Source organism: Papaver somniferum, chromosome 8 (assembly GCF_003573695.1).
Source record: "Papaver somniferum cultivar HN1 chromosome 8, ASM357369v1, whole genome shotgun sequence".
Classification (NCBI taxonomy): Eukaryota; Viridiplantae; Streptophyta; class Magnoliopsida; order Ranunculales; family Papaveraceae; genus Papaver; species Papaver somniferum.
Window position 1 is genome coordinate 71,495,832 of NC_039365.1, and position 25,606 is coordinate 71,521,437.

General features: G+C 38.3%; 1 protein-coding gene across 1 annotated transcript; it reads left to right on the forward strand.

The window, feature by feature from the left end:
• The first annotated feature begins 14,205 nt into the window (after positions 1-14,205).
• LOC113301525 (MAG2-interacting protein 2-like) lies at positions 14,206-25,226 on the forward strand. Its single transcript, XM_026550298.1, is given in 14 exon segments — positions 14,206-14,550; positions 14,668-14,716; positions 14,828-15,001; positions 15,609-15,813; positions 16,018-16,217; positions 16,440-17,409; positions 17,787-18,718; positions 18,876-18,964; positions 19,178-19,537; positions 20,713-20,743; positions 20,746-21,945; positions 22,120-22,379; positions 22,464-22,851; positions 22,854-25,226. Coding segments are annotated over 14 exon segments (7,131 nt in total). The 5' UTR covers positions 14,206-14,466; the 3' UTR covers positions 25,043-25,226.
• The last annotated feature ends 380 nt before the right edge of the window (positions 25,227-25,606 follow it).

The window sequence follows — 25,606 nt, forward strand, 5'->3', positions numbered from 1 at the left end:
GTTAACGGCCACGAAATGTAGGAGGTATAAGTTGTTTTTCAGCCAATCAGGAGCGAGGGTTTTGTTCACCGGCCAATAAGAGGGGAGGTTACTGCAACTCTCGATGTGGAGTGAGAGATGGCGTGGGATTTTTAGGTTGTTGATTCCCACACTACGGCAATTTAGTTCCTGAAGCTGCTTGTACAGAGTTGCTCCAAAAGCAAAGGCAGGGCCCCACCACGGAATTTGCCCAAATTCTAAAGAGGATGTCGTTGTTATAGAGTGTGTGTTGTTGTTTTTCTGGACGGCTGCAAAGCGAAAAATAACAGGTTAGCTCGTTATGGAGTTAGCTTGCCGTATAATGGAAGTGGGGATTTGGTTTTGTTTTTAGTTTCTTCTTCTAAGCTTAGATAATTCTTTACCTTACAATCTTTAGGTTTTGTATATTTTTGTTGTTAAATTATCTTTAACCGGTAGATTTTATTTTCGCAAGTGAATTCCATACCTCAAACTTATTTAACGGGCCTAGTTGTTTTTATATCTGAACTTGGTTAATTATCCTTATCTTAGGATGATGTCTTATAAATTCGTATAATCCAAAACAGATTAAGTTTGTGAATGTTCTTTTATCCGTGATATCACAAAACAAAATGAAAAATTAGGCATGGCAAATAAAATGCAGTTTCACATGATATTTGTCATTTATGTCGGTTTCTCATAACACGAGCTCTTTTCATGGCTATTGTTTCACTCAAAAAACTCAGCCTCCTACTCGTTTTGATCTTTTGACCAAATCAATGTAGGAGTGTGCTAATTCAACTTCTATATTGTCCAAGGACGAATTTGCGATCCTTCCCTTTGGGGCCGAGATTTATTGGTTAGTAGAGTTTTCTTTTTCTTCAAACTTCATATGTCATTTTGAAGATGAAGTCCTCAACAACTATACTATTGCATTCAAAATCTTTTGAACTATCTTGGATTCGAAATAGGGGTAATAAAAAATTGAAGGTCTTAGAGAGATTTAAAGGCATGAGTAACTGGATTCTCTTGCTCGAGGATTCGATCTAATGGGATTATTAGTCTATTATAGACGCAAACAAGTCTTTCTCACATAAATCACCAAGATAGACTCGTTGTTTTAATCCGGAAGTGATTCTCATCGAATTATTATTAAACTCTTATGGTTTCTTCCTAAAAATCTCTAGAACTGAAGGCGAAGTTCATTTGTATACCTAGTGGAAATGAAGGATCTATTTGGGTTTCTTTTTGGTCATCTGTTACCCATTCTACTTCTTGGGTTTTGAATGATCCTTCTAAGGATAATTATATTTCGGTTCTTCAGTCAAATTTAAAGGACAAATAAAAAAATGTTATCTCTAAGATTCAGAAGAAGACTATGGATAAGATGATAGATATGCACCATGCTTACTCTCTAGGTATTGTTATAGAGGTTCATAATCCACATAAAGCATGAAATTTTATTGCTAATGGGATTTCTAAAGCTTGTAAACTGTCAGATAATTTAGGACATCATAGTATCAATTGAAGGATTTCGTTTTCTTATGGCTAATCCCGATGAAGTTTATAATACTTTTTCGACGGGTAAGTCTTTCATAATAGATTAGTCAAATGTCACAATCTGGCATTGGAAACCATAAGATTCATACATTAACTCATGATCGTATTGGGGAATCTTTGTTTTGGTTAGGAGTAAGGAGTTTACCCTTTTACTTTTGGGATTTGAATTCCTTCCAGGAGATTTTCTCCCCATGGGGCAAAGTGGTAGAAGTCCATCAGTCAGCAACTAATTTCACTAAGTTGAATTGTTGCAAGATCAAGGTATCAGGTGACTTATCTTTGGTATCTGCCACGTATTTTTCCAAAGATATTTAGCCGAGTCTTCAAAGGATTCAACACAACTTGGTTGATATTTCAGTTTTCTTAAATAAAGTCAGGTCTATCGTCATACCATCTATGTGTTCAGAAGTTTCGATAGTTCAGCCACAAAATACGGATCAGTCTATTAAGATTATTTCATCAGTAGGAAATAATCGTGATTTAACTTCAAATCTCCCAGGTAATACGTCAATAAGAGAATTAAATATAACATTGAAAAAGGTATCAGATATATTGATATGTGATAATTTGATGGATAAGGACTTGTTTGAGGGTGAAAACGATTTACGCTGATTTTGGTAATTTCGGGTGTGTGGGTGAGAAACGAGTTTAAATCCTAAACAATGTACTTCAAGGTAGTACTTTAGATTCGAGAGATCAATATGTACAAATCCGGCCTAAACCAAGAAATGGCCATTCCAGACTTGCTTCGGTCACAAAGTGAAGGAGAAGGGTTGGTTTTGGGAGGGAAGCGAAGAGAATGTTGAGACCAGAATAGTTGATTCTGGAAGAGTAGTTATTTCACGACTTGTATCAGAAAGAGGGAAGCTAACAGATGAAAAGCTAGCAAATGTTTTCTGAGTGTTGTATCCTCCTGTCCTGAACTTGTTGTTCGATGGAAATAGGTAAGACCTATTTATACAAGTCGAAGTGAAACGTACTATGGTCTCGTAAGAAATGGAAAACGGATGAGTAAATGGGAGGAGGTGGTAACCGGTAACACCTGGAATTGATGTTCCATAAAAAAAAGTGTTTCACCATTACTTCCTGTATTTACTAACCGCCTCATCCTTATGACTCTGTCTTATACGGGCGTAGTGTACGCCGCACGCTGTAAACCGCCAAACCAATACCCAATGAGCATCCCCCAGTTTGTGACATGTGTTGATGTCTCGAGTGTTTTCGTGGAAAACATGTAGCATGTTGTTGTTCGGCAAGTTGAGCTTGGGATACTTGCCGGCTCGGTGGTGACCTTCGACGGTCGAGATTTTACATCTTGAGAGGAAGAGTAGCCGTTGATTATTGCAACCCTTCGTTTGGTAGCCAGTGGCATGAAAGCATGGCCGGTACGGCTTTAATATGGCCTAGTTTAGGCACGGCCAAAAGTTAGGGTTTTGGCTTTGTTTGGGCGCGACCAAACTAGGGCTTGGCGTCGGGCCAAAGGTTGTCATGCGTTAGCTGGTAACCTTTGACGGCTAAGATCTGCATCTTAGATGAAAAAGTGGCCGTTGATCTTCGCAAGCCTTTGTTTTGGTAGCCGCATAGGGAAGGCCGGCATGGTATGGCGCGGCAAGGTGGTTGGCATGCCATTGGCACATGTGGCATGGCCGGCATGCCTTGGCGCGGTTTGGGCGTGACCAAAACTAGGGTTTTGGGCCAAAGGTTACCATGCGTTGGTTGGTGACCTTGGACGGCTAAGATTTGCATCTTAGATGGAAGGATGTCCGTTGATCGTCGCAAGCCTTTGTTTTGGTAACCGCATAGGGAAGGTCGGCATGGTATGGCGCGACAAGGTGGCTAGCATGCCATTGGCACATGTGGCATGGCCGGCATGCCTTGGCACGGTTTGGGCGTGACCAAAACTAGGGTTTTTGCGTTGGGCCAAAGGTTACCATGTGTTGGTTGGTGAACTTGGACGGCTGGGATTTGCATCTAAGATGGAAGGGTGGTCGTTGATTGTCGCACGCCTTCGTTTTGGAAGCCGTGAAGGGAAGGCCGACATGGCATGGCTTAGGCGCGGCAAGGTGGATGGCGCAGCATGCCATTGGCACATGTGGCATGGTCGGCATGCCTTGGCGTGGTTTAGGCGCGACCAAACTAGGGTTTTGGCGTTGGGCCAAAGGTTACCATGCGTTGGTTGGTGACCTTGGGCGGCTGAGATTTGCATCTAAGATGGAAGGGTGGCCGTTGATCATCGCACGCCTTCGTTTTGGTAGACGCATAGGGAAGGCCGGCATGGTATGGCGCGGCAAGGTGGTTGGCATGCCATTGACACATGTGGCATGGCATTCCTTCGCGCGGTTTGGCGTGGCCAAAACTAGGGTTTGGGCCAAAGGTTACCATGCGTTGTTTGGCGACCTTGGACGACTAAGATTTGCATCTAAAATGGAAGGGTGTCCGTTGATCATCGCACGCCTTTGTTTTGGTAGCCGCATAGGGAAGGTATGCATGGTATGGCGCAGCAAGGTGGTTGGCATGCCATTGGCACATGTGGTGCGGCTGGCATAGTTGGCATGCCTTGGCGCGGAGGTGCGTCTGGCATGGCATGCCAGTGGCGCAGTGGTGCGGCTGGCATGGTTGGCATGCATTGGCGCGGAGGTGCGGCTGGCATGGCATGCCATTGGCGCAATGGTGCGACTGGCATGGTTGGCATGCCGTGGCGCGGAGATGTGGCTGGCATGGTATGCCATTGGCACAGTGGTGTGGCTGGCATGGTTGGCATACCTTGGCGCGGTGACGTGGATGTCATGGTCTTCCATTGGCACAGTGGTGCGGCTGGCATGGTTGGCATGCCTTGGCACGGTAGCATGAGAATTAGAGTTTGGCATAGAGGATGTCAGTCAGTGTTAAGGGTTCTGCCGTGGAACATGACCCATGTAAAAAAAAAAGGTACCCCGGTAATTCTTACGTAGGCATGCTGATTGATTCAACAAATGTGCTAATGGTCATAGTGACGTCATGTCAGATGTACATTTTTACGATTTTGACCCTAAGCTAAAAACCACCATCAACATGACTCTTCTTCAGTTCTTGTGTCGGATCAAGTTGGACCTGATGGTAATCCTAACCCGTGGATAACAGTTCAAGTAAAAAATGGGTAAGAATAATTTTAGTAGCCAAAAGGGTAACTTTGCTGACTTTAACTTAATGGGCTCCTCTAACAGAATAAGGCCAGCCCGTGATTCCTCAAGTACTTTTGATGTGTTAAATGATTCTTCGACTCCTGCATTGAATAACAAATATGATCTTAATTCGCTGTCTCATTTGTCGATGACTCTAATGGTTCTTCTGCAACTTGGTCGGTTACTTCACAAGCTAGTATGGAGGTTGAAGATAAAGAATTATAATTCAAAAGTGATTCTTAGATGGACTTTAATAGAGCAATTGGAGTTTCGAGAAACTTATCAAATATGAGATCTCTTTGTTGTGATTTAATAACAAAAATTACCATGCACCTGTTATGAAAGTCAATGAACAGATCGATGATGAACCTGATTTTTACGATACAAAAGAATGATATTTCTCATGATGAAGATGATTGTATTGATGTTGTTCGATCTATTATTCTCGATGATGCAACAGAGGCATATGTTTTCAACCCAATTACATGTTATAGGGTTTCACATAGTTCTGATGATCATAAAGTTATGTGATGGAATATTAGGGGTTTGAGACAAGATGATAAAATAACTGCAATTAGGAATATAATTAGGAGAAATAATGTGACAATTTGCTCAATTCAGGAGTCAACGAAAGAAATTGTTGATGATTCCTTTGTCGGGGCTTTGTGGGGTGGTTGTTGCAATTTTTTGCATTTACCTTCTGAAGGTGCGTCTGGAGGTATCATAGTAATGTGGAAATAATGGATAGTTCAATTGCAAGATATCTCCAAGGTTCCTTTTCTCTCACAATAAAAATTTAAGAATATTTCTGATAGTTTTGAATGGTTATTCACATCTATGTATGGAGCTTCTGATGGTGATTATTATCGACAATACTGGCAAAAGCTCTCTGACATTAGGTTACTTTTTGATCAACCTTGGGTATTAGGTGGTGATTTAAATACAATTTTAGCTTAAACTGAAAGAAATTGTATTGTTAGTAGAAAATATTTCAGAAAGTTTGTCCAGGTGGTAATTTTACCTGGACAAACTCGGAACAACCTCTTATTTTAGTCAAAGATTGACAAATTTTTAGTCTTTGAAGATTGGCCGTCACATTTTCCGGCTATCATGTAAATGAGATTGAGAAGATCCAATTTCATATGATATCCCTATTCTTCCGTGTTTCAATTCGGGTTTGAAATTCAAGGCTCCATTCATATTAGATAATTTCTTATTACTTCAACTTTCTTTTTTTCCTACTTTGAAGATTTGGTGGCAAATTTTAGTTTCTCAGGTTCATCTAGTTATATATTTGCTAAAAGTCTTCAGTCACTTAAGTATTTTTTTTATTAAAGCTTGGAGAAAGTCATCGGGAGAATTCAACTTCGGACTGATCAATAATTAAAAGAACTTATATATAGACTCCTGGGACATTAAAGAAAAAGATAATTTTCAACTATCAATTGCATATGCGGTTGCTAGGAAATAGGCAAAAGTTGAACATGTTGCTAGGAAACGGAGTAAGAGAGCAAAGGGAAAACAGACAAGGATAGAGAGAAGAACTCCAGGTATTTACACCAAATTGCTAGTTTCAAATACAATTGTAGTAATATAAATTATGTTTTAATATGGAGTTATTTGTTATGATAAACATTTTTTTTTTTCGGAAGCTAAGGTTTTTTATACTTCATTGTTTTAGGAAGGGCATGCTATTAGGCCTAGATTTGATGAGCTTGAGTTACCTTCACTCTCTCTAGTTGACATAATTTCATTAGAATAACCTTTATCGGAAGATGAAATAAAATAGGTTATTATGTATTTTAGCTTGAACAATCCACCGGGACCGAACATCTTCACTCTAGAGTTCTTTAAAATTTTATGGGAGGACATCAAGTCTGATTCAATGTTAGTAATCAAGGTATTTGAAACTAGGGGTACTATTGATTGGAGACTGAACTGTATGAACTTGAAGTTTATCCCAAAATGTAATGGAACGGTTTCTTTTTGCAATTATTACATACTTATTATCTGATAAGAGGAGTCTATAAGATTTTTTCTAAACTACTAGCTGAAATGATGAAAACAATAATGCCTTCAATTATAAACAACTTTCAAGGAGCCTTTATTTACGAAAGACAAATAAGTGATGGAATTCTAATTGCAGCTGAACTAATTGATTCAAGATTGAAGTTGAATAAGTCGGGCATTATCTGCAAAGTAAATTTTGAAAAGACTTTCGATAATATAAACTGGAATTACCAGGATATTGTGATGTTAAGGTTTGATTTTGGTAATATGATGATGGGTTGGACCAGATGGTGTACCTCAATTGCAAGATTTGATATTTTGATTAATGGAGAGGCTATTAATCATTTCAACAGTCAAAAGGGAATTGGACAGGGGATCCCATATCCCTTTTTCATTCATTACGGTTGCTGAAATTTTGTCGAAAATGAAAAGGCGGGGGTCTAACAACACCACCCAATATTCCGCTTAGCAATCTGTATGGACTAACTCCGAAATACTTTCTAGAGAATCAACTAGAAAGTCAGACTCAATCTAGGTAAAAGTATCTCAAGGAGTTAATATCTCTCTCTTGTTTTGATTTACTCGAGCTAATAGAAATCAACGAGTCTTTAATCAAACACAAGGAATAACTTGGATGGTGCCAAAGACCAATATCCAAGGATCAATCAATGACAATCAACAACCAAAGATTGGATTACTCTAATTGATGATCTAACGTACAACCTGTATTATTTCAATTATAAAGATAAAACAATATGATGCAGAAACTGAAATAACACAGACACCGGAAATTTTATTAACGAGGAAACCGCAAATGCAGAAAAACCCCGGGACCTAGTTCAGATTGAACACACACTGTATTAAGCCGCTACAGACACTATCCTACTCCAAGCTAACTTCGGACTGGACTGTAGTTGAACCCCAATCAGTCTCCCACTGATCCAAGGTACAATTGTACTCCCTACGCCTCTGATCCCAGCAGGATACTGCGCACTTGATTCCTTAGCTGATCTCACCCACAACTAAGAGTTGTTACGACCCAAAATCGCAGGCTTTGACAATAAACAAATATGTCTCACACAGACAAGTCTATCAAAGGATCAATGATATGATTTTCAATTGAGTTGTAGTAATAAGTTCGTTGAGACTTGTGAAAGCAAAAGATTTTAGACTTATAAAACTTAAAAATAGAAAATTTATTGCAAAATTGATTTCAAGATATTAAAAGTAACCAAGACACTAGATTCCACTATTACACATGAATGAACGATACCAAATATGTTTCAAAACTCTAACTATCATTTAAGTCCTTTATTTCTTAATTCACACATAATCAGACATATTCCCAAATATTAATTGTATTCCCTAAGAATAGACTATCAATCGAATTAAACCAAGTATAATCTATCAAATTGAATCACAAGTAATTAAGAAAATTATGTGAACATTTAGAACTCCGCAAAAGCGGTGATTGAATGAATTATAAATTGTAAATTGGAGAAAATAAAATTGTTACCAATCATTCATGCATAGATAGCTTCATCCATTGCGTTGGTTGCGCGAGAATTAGCTCATCATCATGGAAACACGCTCAATATTCATTTTTATTGCTCAAAGGGTGTTTACAAAGATGAAATGGGAGAAACAATGATAAAATCGGGTTTGTAACAGTTATATTTGTTACAAACTGAAAAGAACGACAGAACAGTACTGTCGTTGATTCTGTAGCTCTCGACCCACGCTTGTGTGTCGTTTCCACTGTTGAAAAACGACTGTTGTTGCGTGTCTTATGTTCTTGGTGTTCTTCACAGCAGCAGAAATGGTGATTCTTCTGCAACTCGACTTTCACAGCTCTGTAATCTCCTAAACTCTCCGTAAACCTTCTATAATATCCCAGCACCTATTTACAACCCACCAACAACAAATTCTCACGTAATAACTTCATATAATTCTCCATTACTCGGCATTATTCTTCACGGCCAGTCAAGGATTTTCTTCCCTGATTTACCAACCCACGCGTTACTCCTTAGCTGTCATGCTACAAACACGTTCCAAAAGTCACCAAAACCCCAGTTCCCACACGCAAGCCTCTAGTTACATCACACACTTCCCGAAAATAAACCCGATAAGATATATCCTCCCTGTTTTGCTCAAATATGATTCTCCAACCTTATTTTTTTTGAATTTGATGCAATTACCTGTCCTGTTTATCTGCAATAGGCCAAGTTTAACTGATTGTAGCGTTTTAATCTCACTAGAAGTCGTCCAAATCCAAAACAATAACATCGGGTTTATCAAAACACGTTACTCCCTGATTTATTCCATCTGACGCTCCATCCAATTCTTACCCAAACCATTGATCATACCATGCCTGTTAAGCTTAAACATGCCTTCCCATGAAATTTCAACCATTGAGTCTCCTTGAATCTTCTCCAAAATCGAACCCTAATTTCTGTTGAAGGAGAACCAAATTTCCCGCCAAAAACATAATTTGAATGTTGAAGATGAAGTGCCCTGAATCCGTTCTACGGGTGCCTTTAACATCGGGTGCTCTGGGGTTGCCCTTATCCAAAACGAGAGTGCCTTTAGTAATTTTTCCAGGGTGCCTTTAACAACTTTTCGAGCCAAAATTTCCAAAAATGTTTATTTCCAAAAAATTCTACAAACACATAAAACACCAAAATAAGTACGAAATCGAATACCAACAATACAGAACATTGAGGACAAATTAGACACAAAAATGTGTCTATCAATCAATCTGTCTCCCACAGAAAAACCCTAAAGTTTTTGTTCCGTCTTTTGATAATAATCAAGGTGAACATGAACCAATTGATAATCCGGTCTTATATTCCCGAAGAACAACCTAGATAAATCAATCACCTCACAACAATCTTAATCGTATGGTAGCGAAACAAGATGTTGCGGAATCACAAACAATGAGACGAAGATGTTTGTGACTAATTTTTATATCTTGCCTATCGGAGATATCAATCTCAAGCCAATCAATCTGATTGTACTCGTACGATAGAAGATGCAAGATCAGATCATACAACTACGATAAAAGTAGTATCGGTCTGGCTTCACAATACCAATGAAGTCTTTAAGTCGTTAACCTGGTTTTAGAAGAAGAAAACCAAAGGTTAAAGTAGAAATGACTCTAGCACGCAAACTAGTATCACACGTGAGGTGTGGGGATTAGTTTTGCAGAGTTGCTAGATGTCCCCTTATATAGTCTTTCAAATCAGGGTTTCGTCTTGGTCACAAAGCAAACAATATCCACTGTTAGATGAAAACCTGATTTAGATTCAAGCTAATATTTCTTAACCGTTAGATCGAAAACTTAGCTTGTTATACACAAATGAAATGCACGCTTCTAGGTTTGTTAACCATACCCAAACGTGTGCATTGTTGGTTCAACAATAGTTATCAAAAGGTTAGACATATGAGCATTTCATACCAACCATATTCTTCTTCACCATAACTAGTTCAAATGACTCAATTGAACTAGTTAGAGAGTTGTTCAATTGCAAGGAAATCTTATGTACTACACAAGACACAATTGAAGCAAAGATGATTTGATTCACTCGAATCGTTTCATGAACTTTATAGCCACGGTTTGCAAATTGTATTCCTTAGTCTTTATAAGTTTAAGTTCAGAAATCATCTTCAGATATATAACCTTTTTAAGTTCGCACACTAGGTTCGTGGACTTAAGCAACCGGGCAGAGTTTACAAACTCCAGAAGAAAATCTCAGCAAAGACTTTCCTCCGGTTCGCGGACTGGTACTCACGCAACAAGTTTGTCAACTCCAGCAGAATTTCTCGAGATGAGAAGTTTGGCAGTTCGCGGACTTAGCAACAAACCATTCTTCCGGTTTCTCTTGATCAACAAAGTTTGCAAGCTTTGGTTCAAGGGATAGGACTTATGCACATATGTGTTTCCACAACAATACTTATGTCCATTATTGGTTATGTAATCTAAATTCTCATTCCAACCATTGAAACATTCTTAGAGGACGTTATACAATTGTTACACCATTTCTCGTCAAAGCAATTTTCAAAGTGATTGAAACATATCATGACTTACGTCACTAGGTAAAGATAAACATGATAGAAGCCAAACGCTTACCAACACATATTTCGAGATATAGATAGGCGAGGTATACTCGGCTCGAAATACCAAATGTGTATAATCTAAGTCTATATATAGCATACGACTTTTTGTCTCAAGAAGTAGGAGATAGAGTAGATAGACTTTTGAGTGACAGATGAGTTCAAGTCTTCACATACCTTTTTGTCGTGAAGCTCTACCGGTTCCTTGAGTAGTTCTTCTTCTTGTATGATGAATCGCCATGAAGTCCTTGAGCCCAACTACACTTTTTATCTTAGTCCGAGACTTAGCTACAGTAGACTAGGAATCAAGACTTATAGTTTTGATCACTAACATTGACAAACATGCTTGAGATAGCAACGCATGCGAGTTCGACCGAGCAATGCTCTAACATAAAATGATATAAAAAGCTGCTTCTTTGGGTTTTCTATCTGGCTTTCAAGTTTCTAATAATGGTACGGTGGTCAACCATCTGCAATTTGTGGATGATATAATGGTTTTTCTTGAAGATTTAGAAGATCATATTCTAAATTTGGAGATGATTCTCTTTGCATTTCAGTTGTGACAAGTTAGAAGGTCAATTTCAGCAAGAGTACGATAACGAGTATTGGTGATCATAATGGTTTGAACTGTACAACTTATTTTGATTGTCAGTTAGTAGATTTTCTTATTGCCTATATGGGAACACCACTTGGCAACAAGTGAACAAGTAAGGCTATATCGGAGGTGATAATACACATGTGCCAACTAAAGCTTAAATACTTGGAGAAGGAAATACTTGTCTAAAGAGTAAAAATTCATTATGATAAACAATGTTATAGCAAGTATACCAATTTATTACCTTTCCTTGTTACAGATACCTATAACAGTTGTGAAGGAGATAGGAAAGATAATGAGAAATTTTCTCTGGGGTTCTTCTGCAACTTGAAAAAATAAAAGTTGGGTGGCGTGGTCCAGAGTGGCTATACCAGAATCACATGGTGGTATTAGAATTAAGAAACTCAAATTGATAAATGAATCTTTACACGCTAAGTGGATCTGGAGATATGTTAGTGAGAAAGGTGCTTTATAGAGACGAATCATTAATGAGAAATTTGGAGGTAACTCATTTTTTTTCCAAAATGATTATTCTAAAGTAATTCGTCGTAGTTTGTGGGTTGGATTCTTAAATATAAAGCTTATGTTAAGGAAAACTCTTCTCTAATCCTAAATAATGACAGTAATTTCTCTTTTGGTATGACAAATGGGTGAGCAAGTGTATCCTAAAAGGCAAGTTTCCAAGGCTTTTTAAGTTATCTAGATTCAAAACTCATCTATTAAAGATATGATTTTTGATTAAATCTTGGAATTTAACTTTAAAAATAATGCAAGAGAACAAGTAACGGATGATGTGGATATATTGCTTCAGTTGCTATAGGGTTTTGTTATTGCAATTCATAATAGTGTAGTTGGTGACGTCAGGAAGTGAAATTTTTGTAGCGGATTTTTATGTGGCTAATTGTTATGCTTGTAATACCCCGATTTCGGCAGTGGTTGTCCGAATAAAATATAGGTAATGATTTGTCCTTTCCTAATATCGAGGCCTGTTCAGCATAACTGGCCCAGAGTTACCATAAAATTCTGTAGTTAAGCGTGCTCGGTAATCCAAGGATGAGTGACCTCCTGGGAAGTTACTGTCAGATAACCGTAGCGATGCCCGTTAAAACCCCCACATTGCTGGATAATCGCAGTGGTGACCTCCCGGGAAGTTATTGTCGGATAACCACAGCGATGCTCGTTAAAACCCCCATACTGTCGGATAACCGCAGTGGTTAAGTGGGGACAATACCAGTGGAGGAACAAGTCATTACAAATGGTATCAGAGCCGATGACGGGTCACGTGCCGAGGGTGGGAAGGTACACTGGACGAGGTTGGTCCAGGTGCTTCTCGTGAGGCGTAGGGAACGTCGGAGATTTGGGCTTGTATATATATATATATATCTGGAGCTGAGGACGGATCTAATTTAAGGTGATGGTATTGTAATACCCCGATTTCGGCAGTGGTTGGCCGAAAAGAATATAGGTAATGGTTTGTCCTTTCCAAACACCGAGGCCTTTTCAGCATAACTGTCTCCAAAGTTGGCAGAAAACTCTGCAGTTAAGCGTGCTCGGGCGGGAGCAATCCAGGAATGGGTGATCTCCCAGGAAGTTACTGTCGGATAACCGCAACGATGCTCGTTAAAAACCCCACACTGCCGGATAACCGCAGTGGGGACAATATCGATGGAGGGAGAGGTCATTACAACGTTTCTCTAGATGTGGACGTCTTCTTGGATTTTTCATTTAATCAGGTATGGAATCCCAGAATACCCCTGAACATATCTTTTCTAGTTCGGTGTTTGTCATAAAAGAACAACAACTCTAGATTTCCACCTAAAAGAAGGTGAGGTTAATTCCAGTACTTGTTGATTAGGTGATGTTGCACATGAGACCCAAAATCACCTGCTTGCCTGGAAAGATGTGGCGATATTTCTTAGATAGTTTTGGAGTTAAATAGGTGTTCTCGGAAAATATAAAATCTAATATCTGGGAATGGTCGAACAAGAAGAATAACAATATGATAAAGAAGATACGGGGAATTCTGCCATTTGCAATTTGGTGGACTATCTGGAGAGAGCGCAATAATAGGCTCTATAACAACTCGAAAGAAATTTTGATCAACTAATAATGACGATTAAATGTACTCTTTTCAGTTGGTAGGCAGCCTTTTTCGTCCTTTTAATTATTTCGTGTGTGTTATTTTTTAATTTGATAACCAGAGACACGTGGACAACTGATAAACAACTCGTCAATGTTTCCATTGTATTGCATTTACTATTAAATCAGTTTATTTCAAAAGCAAGCAACATCTTCAACTGTGTGATTTATAGACACTTGAGCATTTCAGCCTTATGCACCAATATTCCTTTCAATTACTTCAGCCTTCGTTCTTTTCTTATGCTTGAAGTTGGTGAAACCAAGGTTGGTTAATTAAGCCTTTGGATGTACACATTACTAGTAACTGGTGGATCAACAGCCTAGTGAAGTGAACGTTGGCAGAACAATATCGTACTTGATTCAAAGTGTCCAACTTCTAGATACTTGTAACCCCTGAATTACTTTTTCTGTTTTCATAGATATTATTATTGCTCTGGTCTAATTCAAATCGAGGTGCAATAGAAACGACACACAAAGATTTTGTTGGAAGGACTCGAGATCACACGATTCAAATAGGACAAATAAATATTAGGGTGTAAACGAGGTGTAAGAACCTAAAGGAATGTAACTGATACTGCCGAACTTTTAAGTCTTAACTGGTTTTACAACTCTTTTATGCTTTCTCCTCCTCATACTAGATTCCCCCTTTTCTTTCTTTCTCGTTGAAATTGCAGTCAGAACTTCTTTTGGTGTTTAATTCCAAATCTGATACACCCAAGTACAAGAAGCCAACGACGATCTAAAAAAAACCCTCCATAACTCTCATCAGACACATTCATTCAGGAACCCTCATCTTCATGGAATTTCGATAGGGTTTCTGGAGACTTCTTTTTTCTTTCTTCTTTCTAGCTTTTTTTGAAGCGCTCCTGTTTCATCTGTTCGAAATCGATTATGGGAGATAAAATTCAAGAAGTACTATATGAAACACGGCATCACGCCAAAGGATCATTTTCTTCTAACTATCCTCCTCTTCAGGTACTCAAATTAATCCCTCTTTTCTTTAATTTTTGTCCTGAATTGATCTGGTTGTTTATTTCTCTCCTGGTTTTGTAAACTAACTACACCTTGATTTATTGGGCTTGGAAATTCTAGCAAGATGATAGTGCTAAAGGTGGTTTACTTTCATTGCTTTCTGTTCAAGGTAGGCTTATTAGTACTTTACTCAACTTTACATACTACTCTCCACTTCTATTACAATCTTATGACTCGTTTTTGTTGATTCCGAATTACTACTCTTTTTATGGAAACGAAGGTGTAAAACGACTTAAGGAGAAATGGGATGAACGTAAGAGCCCTAGGAGACAGAAGAAGTGGATGTCCTTATTTGTATCTTTTAGAGGTGAGTATGTTGCTGTAGCTTCTGGAAACAAAATAACCATCTTGCGGAAAGATGATGACTACAAGGAACCCTGTGGCATTTTTATTGGTAAGATTTCATTCTTCTCTGACAAGTGATGTTATTTAAGTTTAAGTTGTAACTATAGATCGTTAGGTTATGATACTGGTTGTTTTAATTTGAAGGTCTTTTGACAAGACATTTTACACAACTATGATATTCAGTGGAAATGCTGAAAAATCAAATAGAGATTAGTTAACCATTGAGGTGGGCTATCCAAGAAAGTTGAAGCTAGTCTTTTTTAAGGTTTTCAAAGTGTTTCAGAGACTAAATAACTCTTCTTCTTGTTATGGCTGCCACAATCTATAACTAAATAACTCTTCTTGTTTTTTCCTGCTTGAGTTGAAATTATTCAAATTGGGGTACTTTGTCATACTTTTGGACTTGATGTTTCCAAGATATTTCCATTGGATCATTCGCTCTCGTTTATCTTGAGATGTCAGTGAATTAGCTTGTAAATAAGACTCTGGTCACTAACCTTATCGTAGAGTCATTGAATTATTTATTTAAAAGAGTTATGCCCCAGTCTGATTGAAATGGATAAGATTAAAGTTGTTTTCCAGAAAGTTGATTGTTGAATTGATTTTCTTCCTCATATGCTCAATGCTACAATTTCTAACCTATACGAAGCATTCAGGTCATGATAAGCTTGCAACGTTCACATATGGAGCTTGGTCAGATATTCATGATGTTCTTGGAGTTATTGATGAAGCCGATACATTCTATCTTATTAAATCAAATGGAGAAGAGTTATCAAGAATCACTAAGAAGCAATTAAAAGTGTCGATGGCTATTAGGGGACTGATTGTTCAGGGTGATCTTGATGGCCAGCAATCTTGCTTGTAAGTGTTCATTTTCCCACAGCTCCCTTTGCAGACACCTATTATCATGACAGCCAAAAAAAAAAAAAAATCGCAAATACAAAAATCGGTGTAGTCGTTGAGGTTTCTGCACTATAGTGGAAGTTATTGGCAAATGATGTACTATGTTAGTATATAGAAGTTATGTTTTTGTGCTTGATTGAGGGTGATATTGTTTCATTGCAGCTTCAGTGTGCTTACCTCGGATGGATTGCTTCATAGTGTTGATGTTAGGCAGGACCCAAGTGAATCTCTTACGTCCTTGCGCACTTCAAATCTGAAGACTCAATTCTCCCATGGAATTTCATGTCTTGATTACCATTCGGACTCCCAACTGCTGGTTGTAGTTGGTTGTCCTGATGATGTTAACTCTAGAGATATATCTGGTATAGCTGATTACTCAAGTCTTATATGATTATAACTCCTTCGAATTATTATTAACTGATCTTCTTCTTGTTTCCTATTTATGCTTTGTTAGATAAATAAAAGACTTTTGGGCTTTTCTTATTACTTATTAGATGTTTTATCCGTTCAAGCTCCTTGGAGTTGATGTGTTTCAAACATGTTGTCTGGTATTGTCACGCAACTAACCCTCTCTCATCTTTCAGGAATGTATTGTATTTCTTTATGGCGTATAACTGGGAGCTTAGATCCAGGACTAATGTTCTGTAGCCCTCAATATGAAGGTTTATTTTCCACAGTGAAAGGTTGTATAGATCCGTTGACAAACCCAAAGGTGGTTATTTCACCAGAAAGCAATTATATTGCTGCTCTTGATATTACTGGAAAAATGGATGTTTTTAACCTAGTCGAAGAACAATATGCTATATCTGTCATTACTTTTGATGGAAGCGGAGATCGCTTGAACGACATTGCAGATTTCACCTGGTGGTCTGACAGTATTCTTATTCTAGCGAAGTTGACTGGTGTAGTTACAATGCTCGACATTCTCAGTGGTGCAAAACTTATGGATAGTGAGCCAATATTTTCTATGCCTGTTCTAGGTAGAGTGCGACAACTCCAAGGATGCGTTTTTGTTTTGGAGAGTTTATCGTGCGAGGAGAGAGCTTCACATGTTGAGAGAGAAACCTTAGAGATGGAGAATAAAAGAAAGGGCAAGGGCACTCAAGATAGGTTCAATCAATTAGATATTGGTAAACTTAGTTGGAACCTGATTTCCTTTTCAGAGAGATCTGTTTCAGCAGTGTATAGTAGTTTAATAAGCAATCAACAATATCAGGTTGCGATGGAGTTTGCTAACCGCCATGGACTGGATAAAGATGAAATCCTTAAATCACAGTGGTTGCTCTCTGATCAAGGAACAAATGAAATCAATAAATACTTGTCAAACATCAAGGATAAGGAGTTCGTACTGTCAGAATGCTTAGAAAAGGTAGGACCAACAGAGGATTCTGCCAAAGCTTTAATTTTTAATGGGCTTCGTATTACAGATAATTACAAATTTTTGGAATCAGAAGAGAACGAATCTAGTAAAATCTGGGATTTCCGGATGGACAGGCTTCACCTATTGCAGTATAGAGACAGGTTGGAGACTTTTGTTGGGATAAACATGGGCAGGTAATAATCCTGCATGGCAATAAATATGAATATGGTTCAGAATTAATTGTGCATTTGATTTCCTTCTGCAGTCTCATACTTTGGCATGTTCCAAAGAGTCTTAGTACTGTTGACATTAACCTTTTATGTCATAAACATTATAGTCTACTCTATTATAGGTTTCTTCTCCATCGTTAAATAAACTGGGTTGTCTGTTATCATTTAGCTTCAAGCTTTTAACATATTCCCGGGCTGGTTGGAAGTGCCAAAACTGAAAATAATTTGTTTCGAGTCATTTGTCTATTATATCATTCTTTACATCTCTTTGACATGATTAGTCAGTGGCTTATGCCTATCCATCTCGTGGTATATACTTACTAATACAACTCGATTTTCAGGTTTTCGATGCAGGAATACAACAAATTCCGAACTACACCTCTCACCGAAGTTGCTGTAACTCTTGCTGAAAGTGGAAAAATTGGGGCCTTAAACCTACTTTTCAAGCGCCATCCATATTCCTTGGCTCCATTTGTGCTGGAAATTTTTTCTGCTATTCCTGAAACTATTCCAGTTAAAACCTATGGGCAGCTTCTTCCTGGAAGATCTCCTCCAGCAACTATTAATTTGAGGGATGAAGATTGGGTGGAATGCGAAAAGATGGTCAATTTTATTCGTGAGTTGTCTACCAATCTAGGTAATATTATCACAATCAAAACTGAACCTATTCTGAAGAAAAACCCAGGATATTTTTGGCCGTCTGTAGATGAACTTTCCTCGTGGTACAAGACTAGGGCAAGAGACATTGATACCTCTAGTGGTCAACTAGACAACAGTGTTTCTTTGGTGGAAGTTGCCTGTTCTAAAGGCATTGTGGAGTTGCGACTGTACCATGAGGAGTTCTTAAGTTTATATCAGCTAATTTATTCTGATGAAACTGACATCGAAGATAGCTTCACTATGGGTCTTGTCTCATGGGAAGAATCTGACTATGAAAAGTTCAAAATGATGATTGATAGAGTCAAAGAGGATAGGGTATACAAAAGATTGAGAGACAAGGCTATTCCTTTCATGCGAAGCCGTGCGCCTCCCCTGGAAGCTAGGCAAACAGAATCGTTTTTGGTTAGATGGCTGAAGGAGATAGCTGTTGATAACAAATTAGATATATGTGCGACTGTCATTGAGAATGGTTGTGGGGATTTTGGAACTGATAGCATTTTCATCGATGAGGTCGAAGCTGTTGAATGTGCCTTGCAGTGCATTTATCTGTGCAGTCTCACAGATAGATGGAATACAATGGCGTCCATTTTGTCAAAGCTTCCAAAACTTAAAGGTAAGTCAAACCTAATCTTGAGAAACTCTACAAATTGTGAAATACCTTTAAGATTTCTGAAATTGCCTGATTGGCCAAGTTATGAGTTATTTCTGAATGTGATGAATCGGAATCTTAGAATTTTGTACAAGGATGTAATAAAGGTTATGTGTGGCAGATACTGGCATAAGTGTCAGTGGTCTAGAGAAAAGAGTACTTGCTGCAGAAGGCCATGTTGGCACAGGGAGACTCTTGGCATATTACCAGGTAACGTTTCTTTTTATCCACTCTCTTTCGCTTGAAGACTCCAGTTCTTTAGTTGGAAAAGGCTGTGTTATATGCAATTGATCTTTGTCACGAGTCTGAAGTCATCAAAAGCCAGAGTAATTCCTTGTCATCTTGGCGTGGAATGGAATATTCAAATCTCCAGAAATCGATTATTTTGTGTGAAGTCTAACTTTTTATGGGTTGATATTTCAGGTTCCGAAACCAATTAAGTTCTTACTAGAATCTCAGTCAGATGAAAAGGGTGTAAAGCAGATTCTTCGTCTTATTCTCTCTAAATTCGGCCGCCGGCAACCTGGCAGATCGGATAATGATTGGGCAAACATTTGGCGAGATATGCAATGTTTTCAGGAGAAGGCATTTCCTTTTCTGGACTTAGAATATATGCTGATGGAATTTTGTAGAGGACTGCTAAAAGCTGGGAAATTTTCCCTTGCAAGGAACTATTTGAAAGGAACCAGTACAGTGTGTTTGACAACAGAAAAGGCTGAAAATCTTGTTATTCAAGCTGCAAGGGAATACTTCTTCTCAGCTTCTAGTCTTGCTTGTGCTGAGGTGAGTATTTTAGTACACATTTTACTTTCTTTCCTTGCATGTAATCTTAGATTGTATCGTGTAAAGTTAAGTTTCTAACTATATCTCATCATTATATGAAATCACGTTGAACTGATTTTGCTTCTGTTCTAGTTTATCTTTTGATATAATTAATATATCTTATAGCTGATATTCTGGGAGACCGGGAGTTCCTTGCCTCGGGCAAAAGAGAAACTAGAATACGTCAATCATCCTTAATTGTAACATCATCTTTTACTGTGGTTTCTTAACTTATGCAAACCTCGACTGTTCTCACCAATCTTATCCATTTGGTATTTTACCATTTTTACTCCTAGAATACATTCTTAATTTACGGAAAATCTGGCTCAAGGACCATACCTCACACATAGTTTTTAAGCAGAAGTAATTTCATGTTGGTCTAAAGGACCAGATGCATGCGTGATATTGCAATTTTATTCACAAACACTGGATTTCATTCATTTGAAGGTCCGCATCCATTTAGTTTCATAATAGTTTTCTGATACTTTATCATTACAATAGGTATGCATCATTTTGGTTGCATACCTGTTTTATGATATTTTTTTATCCCAAGCCGAAGTTTTTTGTTACAAAAATAGGTGTAGGTGCGTACTTGATTTCTGATTGTATTTTGCTCATAAACAGTAGATTCTATTTTTAAATAGGCATCTTTTTGGTTGCATACCTGTTTTCTGATATTTCTGTTCATAAAACCCAAAATTGTGTTCAGAAGTAGGTCTGCATACTTTAGGTTATTATTCATCAGCACTAGATTTTGTTCGTAGGTAAGTGTTCATCCTTTTTAGTTACAAGATAAAAATACTTTGATGAAGACAATTTTTTAAAATAGATCAGAAAAATGTCAAGCATCTATTGCTGTATATGAAGGTCCTTTTTTTTTTATAGGAAATCATACTTGCCTAAAAAAGTATTGGCATCTTTGAAATGGTCATGTACCCCAATTAACACGTTAATTTACTCGTCCCCGTGTCTCCCTTCCCTTAACACTATCTATACTAACTTTATATTTGTAAGTTAATTTTACTCCTAAAGAAGCTTTCAGCACTATAATCTTAGTTATTTTTTTTAATCTTTTCTTCTTCTATTTTTTTCCCCTCTGTTTGATCGTAATAGAAATGTTATGATGCTTCATCCAGATCTGGAAGGCCAAAGAGTGCTTAAACATCTTTCCAATAGCAGAAATGTCAAAGCTGAAGCTGATATTGTTGATGCACTCACAGTCAAACTTCCAAACCTAGGAGTAACTGTTCTTCCGGTGGAGTTTAGGCAAATAAAAAATCCAATGGAAATCATAAATAAGGTAATTACCACTCAAATTGGAGCTTATCTTAACGTAGATGAGCTCATCGAAATAGCCAACCTTCTCGGGTTACACTCCCAAGAAGACATAGCAGCTGTGCAAGAAGCAGTGGCAAGAGAAGCCGCAGTTGCTGGCGATCTACCGCTGGCCTTTGATCTTTGTCTTATTTTAGCAAAGAAAGGACATGGGTCTGTTTGGGACTTATGTGCTGCAATAGCAAGGGGTCCTTTCCTTGATAACATGGATAGTAGCTCACGAAAGCAGCTTTTAGGGTTTTCTTTGTGTCATTGTGATGAGGAGTCTATCAGTGAGCTTCTTCATGCATGGAAAGATTTGGATATGCAAAATCAGTGTGAGACACTTGCAAAGTTATCAGGAACAACTCCTCCAAATGTTTCTGTTCAAGGTTCCTTACTGTCACTTCCAGTTCACAGCAACCAAGATATAGCGAATAGAAATGATTGCTCAGCAGAAGCGGAAAATTATGATGATCAAGAAATTAATCAGCGAGAAATCAAGAACCTTCTGTCCACTGTTGCAAAAGATTTATCTGTTGAGGATGGTAACAGATGGGACTCTCTTCTGGAGAATGGAAAAGTTTTGTCATTTGCTGCTTTACAGCTACCATGGATGATCGAGCTGAGTATGAAAGAGGAGTATGGAAAAAAGACGGCCTCTGAACCAAAGGCTGCTGTTAGGAAGCGGTATACAACTGTTAGAACACAATGTATACTGTCTATTTTATCTTGGTTGGCAAGAAATGATATTGCTCCAACTGATGACTTCATGGCGTCTCTAGCAAAATCCATAATGCAGTCCCCAGTTACGGAAGATGAAGACCTCCTCGGGTGCTCCATCCTCTTAAATCTTGTGGATGCTTTTCTTGGAGTGGAAATAATAGAGGGGCAGCTTAAATCAAGGGAAGCCTATCAAGAGATTTGTAACATCATGAACATGGGTATGGCGTACGGTTCATTAAACAACTCTGGTGCCCATCATGCAAATCCTGCTAAGAGAAGGGAGCTGCTGTTATGCACATTTCAAGAGAAACACTTGCCACTGAGTCCAGGTATATGCTTTAACGCGATTTAGGAGAATTCAACCCTCCCAAGTATAAATCCATTAGAATCTGAGGTGTTCCTTCTAGTTGTCTATCGCCTCTTCTTTTTAACCTAAGAATAGGACCTTCTTTTCTGTTTCTTTATGAGTTTTTTCTTTTCTTTTTCTGATTTCTGTGAACCAGATACAACGGATGGAAAAGTTCAATCCACATTTTGGAGGGAATGGAAGTCAAAACTAGAAGAGCAGAAACTGTTTACAGATCAATCAAAAAATCTGGAGAAAATAGTGCCTGGAGTAGACGCTGCACGATTTTTGTCAGGAGACAACAAATACATTGAAAATGTTGTGTCCTCCTTGATTGATGGTGTGAAAGTAGAGAAAAAACCCGGTTTGAAGGAAGTGTTAAAACTAGCTGGCACGTATGGCTTGAATTGTTCTGAGGTCCTCTCTCTCTCTCTCTGCTTATTTCCAAGTTTCATGCTTGCCCACCGCTAATACCTTGAAAAACTATTATCTATTTCGCAGGTGCTGTTGGGATATCTCTGTTCTGCCCTTGTTTCTGAAGTTTGGTCAAACAGTGAAATCATCTCAGAAATTTCAGACCAGAAAACGAAAATTCTTTCTTGTGCCGCTGCATTAATTGGCACCATATCGACCAATGTTTACCCTGCAATCAATGGTTGCAACAAAGAGCGCCTCTCCTACATATTCAGCCTTCTCTCTGAGTGCTACTCACATTTAATAGGTACCAAGGAGCGTCTGGTAGATTTACAATCTGAATCTGACCCAACAAATATACTTTATATGCAGTTAGCCGAATTTTATAAGACTATTGACGAAGAATGCAGAAGAATATCCTTCATCAAAAGCTTGAACTTTAAAAACATCGCGGTGTTAGGTGGTTTGAATGCTGGTATTTTAATGAAGAAGTCTACAGTAACATTGATGAAAATACTGTTGAAGCATTGGCAGAAATGGTGGGAAATCTTGTTGGCGTCTTTCCTGATTCCGAACTTAAGGCTCTGATATCAAGGAAATCTGTTTACAGACATTATGTATTAACTCTCCTGACAAGTTTTATGACTGATTTCAGAGCAAATATTGATTTTTCAAGTCCAGAAAATTTCCATGGATTTCTTAGTGAACTTGAGCAGAATTATAGTTGTGTCAGGAACTACGTTAGAGCAATGTCACAGGAAGATGTGTTTGACATGACGCAGCAGTACTACTTGTCAAGCCTCCCAGTTGACTTTTCTTCCGAGAGTCTACCTGGCGGCGACTCCGAGTGGCTAGATTGCCTTATATCACTTCTGAAGTTCTGGATTAGTCTGGCTAATGATGTTCATGATAGTATATCTTATGACAATGTTGAAGGAAAGGTCGTCAAGTTCAATGCAGAAACACTATTGCAGTGTCTCAAGGTTTTCATAGAGCTTCTAATGGAGGATAAAAATTTTGTGGATCAAGGTTGGAACAGTATCTCAAATTATGCGAGACATGGCTTGGGTGGTTTTCCTGGTGAAGCTCTCGGACTCTGCAAATCTATGGTGGTTTCTGGTTGTGGGTTTGAATCCATTTCCCCTGTATTTACTGAAGCTAAAGGTCTTTATCTGACCAATTCAGGATTAGAGTTAGAAGGTAGACGAAGTATAGATGGTGCATTGGATCTTCCCCATCTATATGGAAAAATATTAGATTCAATGTTGCTTAACTTGGAAAGCGAGTCTTGGGATCGCCAGAACTTGCATCATTTGCTTTCAACTCTCAGTAGATTGGAGGGTGATTTGGAGGCTCTGAAATTGGTCAGGTATGCAGTTTGGAAAAAACTAGGAACATTCTCTGATAACATGCAGTTACAGAGTCATCTCAGGGTTTATGCACTAGAAGTTTTGCAGTCCATCACAGGAAGAAATCTGAGGGGTCTTCCGGCTGATCTGCTTTCCAATATTGAACCATGGGAAGGTTGGGATGAATCATGCTGTTCTATCATTGGTCACCAGGCTTCCGATCAAACAGCATCAAATCAACCCGATTCAGCGAACAGGTTTACCAGTAACTTAGTTGCCCTTAAATCGACTCGACTTGCAGCAAAAATTTCACCAAGCGTCGAGATTCTTCCAGATGATCTGTTGACCCTTGAATCTGCTGTAACTTGCTTCATGAGTTTATCTGAAGTTGCTAAAAGTGAAACCCATTTCAAAGCTCTGCAACATATTTTAGAAGAATGGGAGGGACTTTTCGCTAGAGAGAGAATTGTAGAAGAAGTTTTAGAAGAAAAAAACCCAGGTGAAGAGTCTGAAGTTGGAAAGGGAAGTTGGAGCGGTGATGAGTGGGATGAAGGATGGGAAAGCTTTCAGGAGGAACAACCTGTTTTAAGAAAAGATGAGAATGAGGAAGCTCTTTCGGTTCATCCCCTTCATAGTTGTTGGATGGTAGTTATGAAGAAATTTCTCTCGTTAAATCAATTTGCTGACATTTTGAAGGTGATTGATCAATCCCTGTCAAAATCTGATGTCATCTTGTTGGATGAGGGAGATGCACAAAGCTTGGCTCAGCTTCTTCTTAGCATAGATTGCGTTGTTGCTCTGAAACTAGTTCTTTTACTGCCATACCAAGCCATTCATTTACAGTGCTTAGATGAACTGGATGTTAGGTTGACACAAGGGCCCTTGAGTAAAACTGGCGGAGACTTTGAACTTTTTAGCCTCTTTTTGTCGTTAGGAACTATCTCAACCATCGCCTCAAACCCTAAATACCGTGCTACTTTCTCTTACGTATGTTACTCTGCTGGACGTTTTTCTCATCTTTGTCAGGCAACTCAATTATCAGAGCTCAAATCTAGAGAGACACAAAAAAGTAGATCTGAAGAAAATGACTTGACTGTTTTCAGAACAGTTCTATTTCCATGTTTTGTTTCAGAGCTTGTGAAGGGTAATCAACCGGTTTTAGCAGGATTCCTTGTCAACCAATTCATGCACACAACTACTATCATCAGTGTCATTAACGTTGTTGATGCCAGTCTGAGGAAGTACTTGGAAGGGCATATGCAAATGCTAGATGGTTCTGAACATGACGTAAGAGATACAGGCATATGTAGATACTAAGGAAACACAATTTTGGGATTGAGAAGCAATATGACAAGTTTGATTCAGTCTGCTTTGTCCTCCCTTTAAGTGAGATGTAAAATGAGGATAAGTTTGTCTTTCTTTTCCTTTTAAAATTAGATTATCGTCTTTTTGCTGATGCGAGACATAAATAAAAGCAAAATTCAAATGAAAAGTTTCGGTATTTAATCTGACGACCCGAAAAATCTTTGGCTGTGTAGAAACTACAACAAAACGTCTCTATATTTTATTTGACTCACAGCACCTAATGTTATTTGCTGAAACTTGTAGGAGAGAATGCCAAAGGGCCTCTGCCCTAGCGCATTTGGCATTTCTCCCCCAGAAAGTTTCAGCTAGTAAAATGATTTGGGAATCCGTTTCATTTCTCTTCAGTTTCACAGATTAAAATTCCCGGTAAGGACCGTAAGGTATGAAGAAAAAAAATCGCAGTAAACAAGCTTATTATAGGGCGGCATGGTTTATTGTGTGATAGTAATGTCCCTCTATTTGGTTAGGGGATGTCCAATAGGGGATGTAAATTGACTAGATTATCCTTTTTGTTTT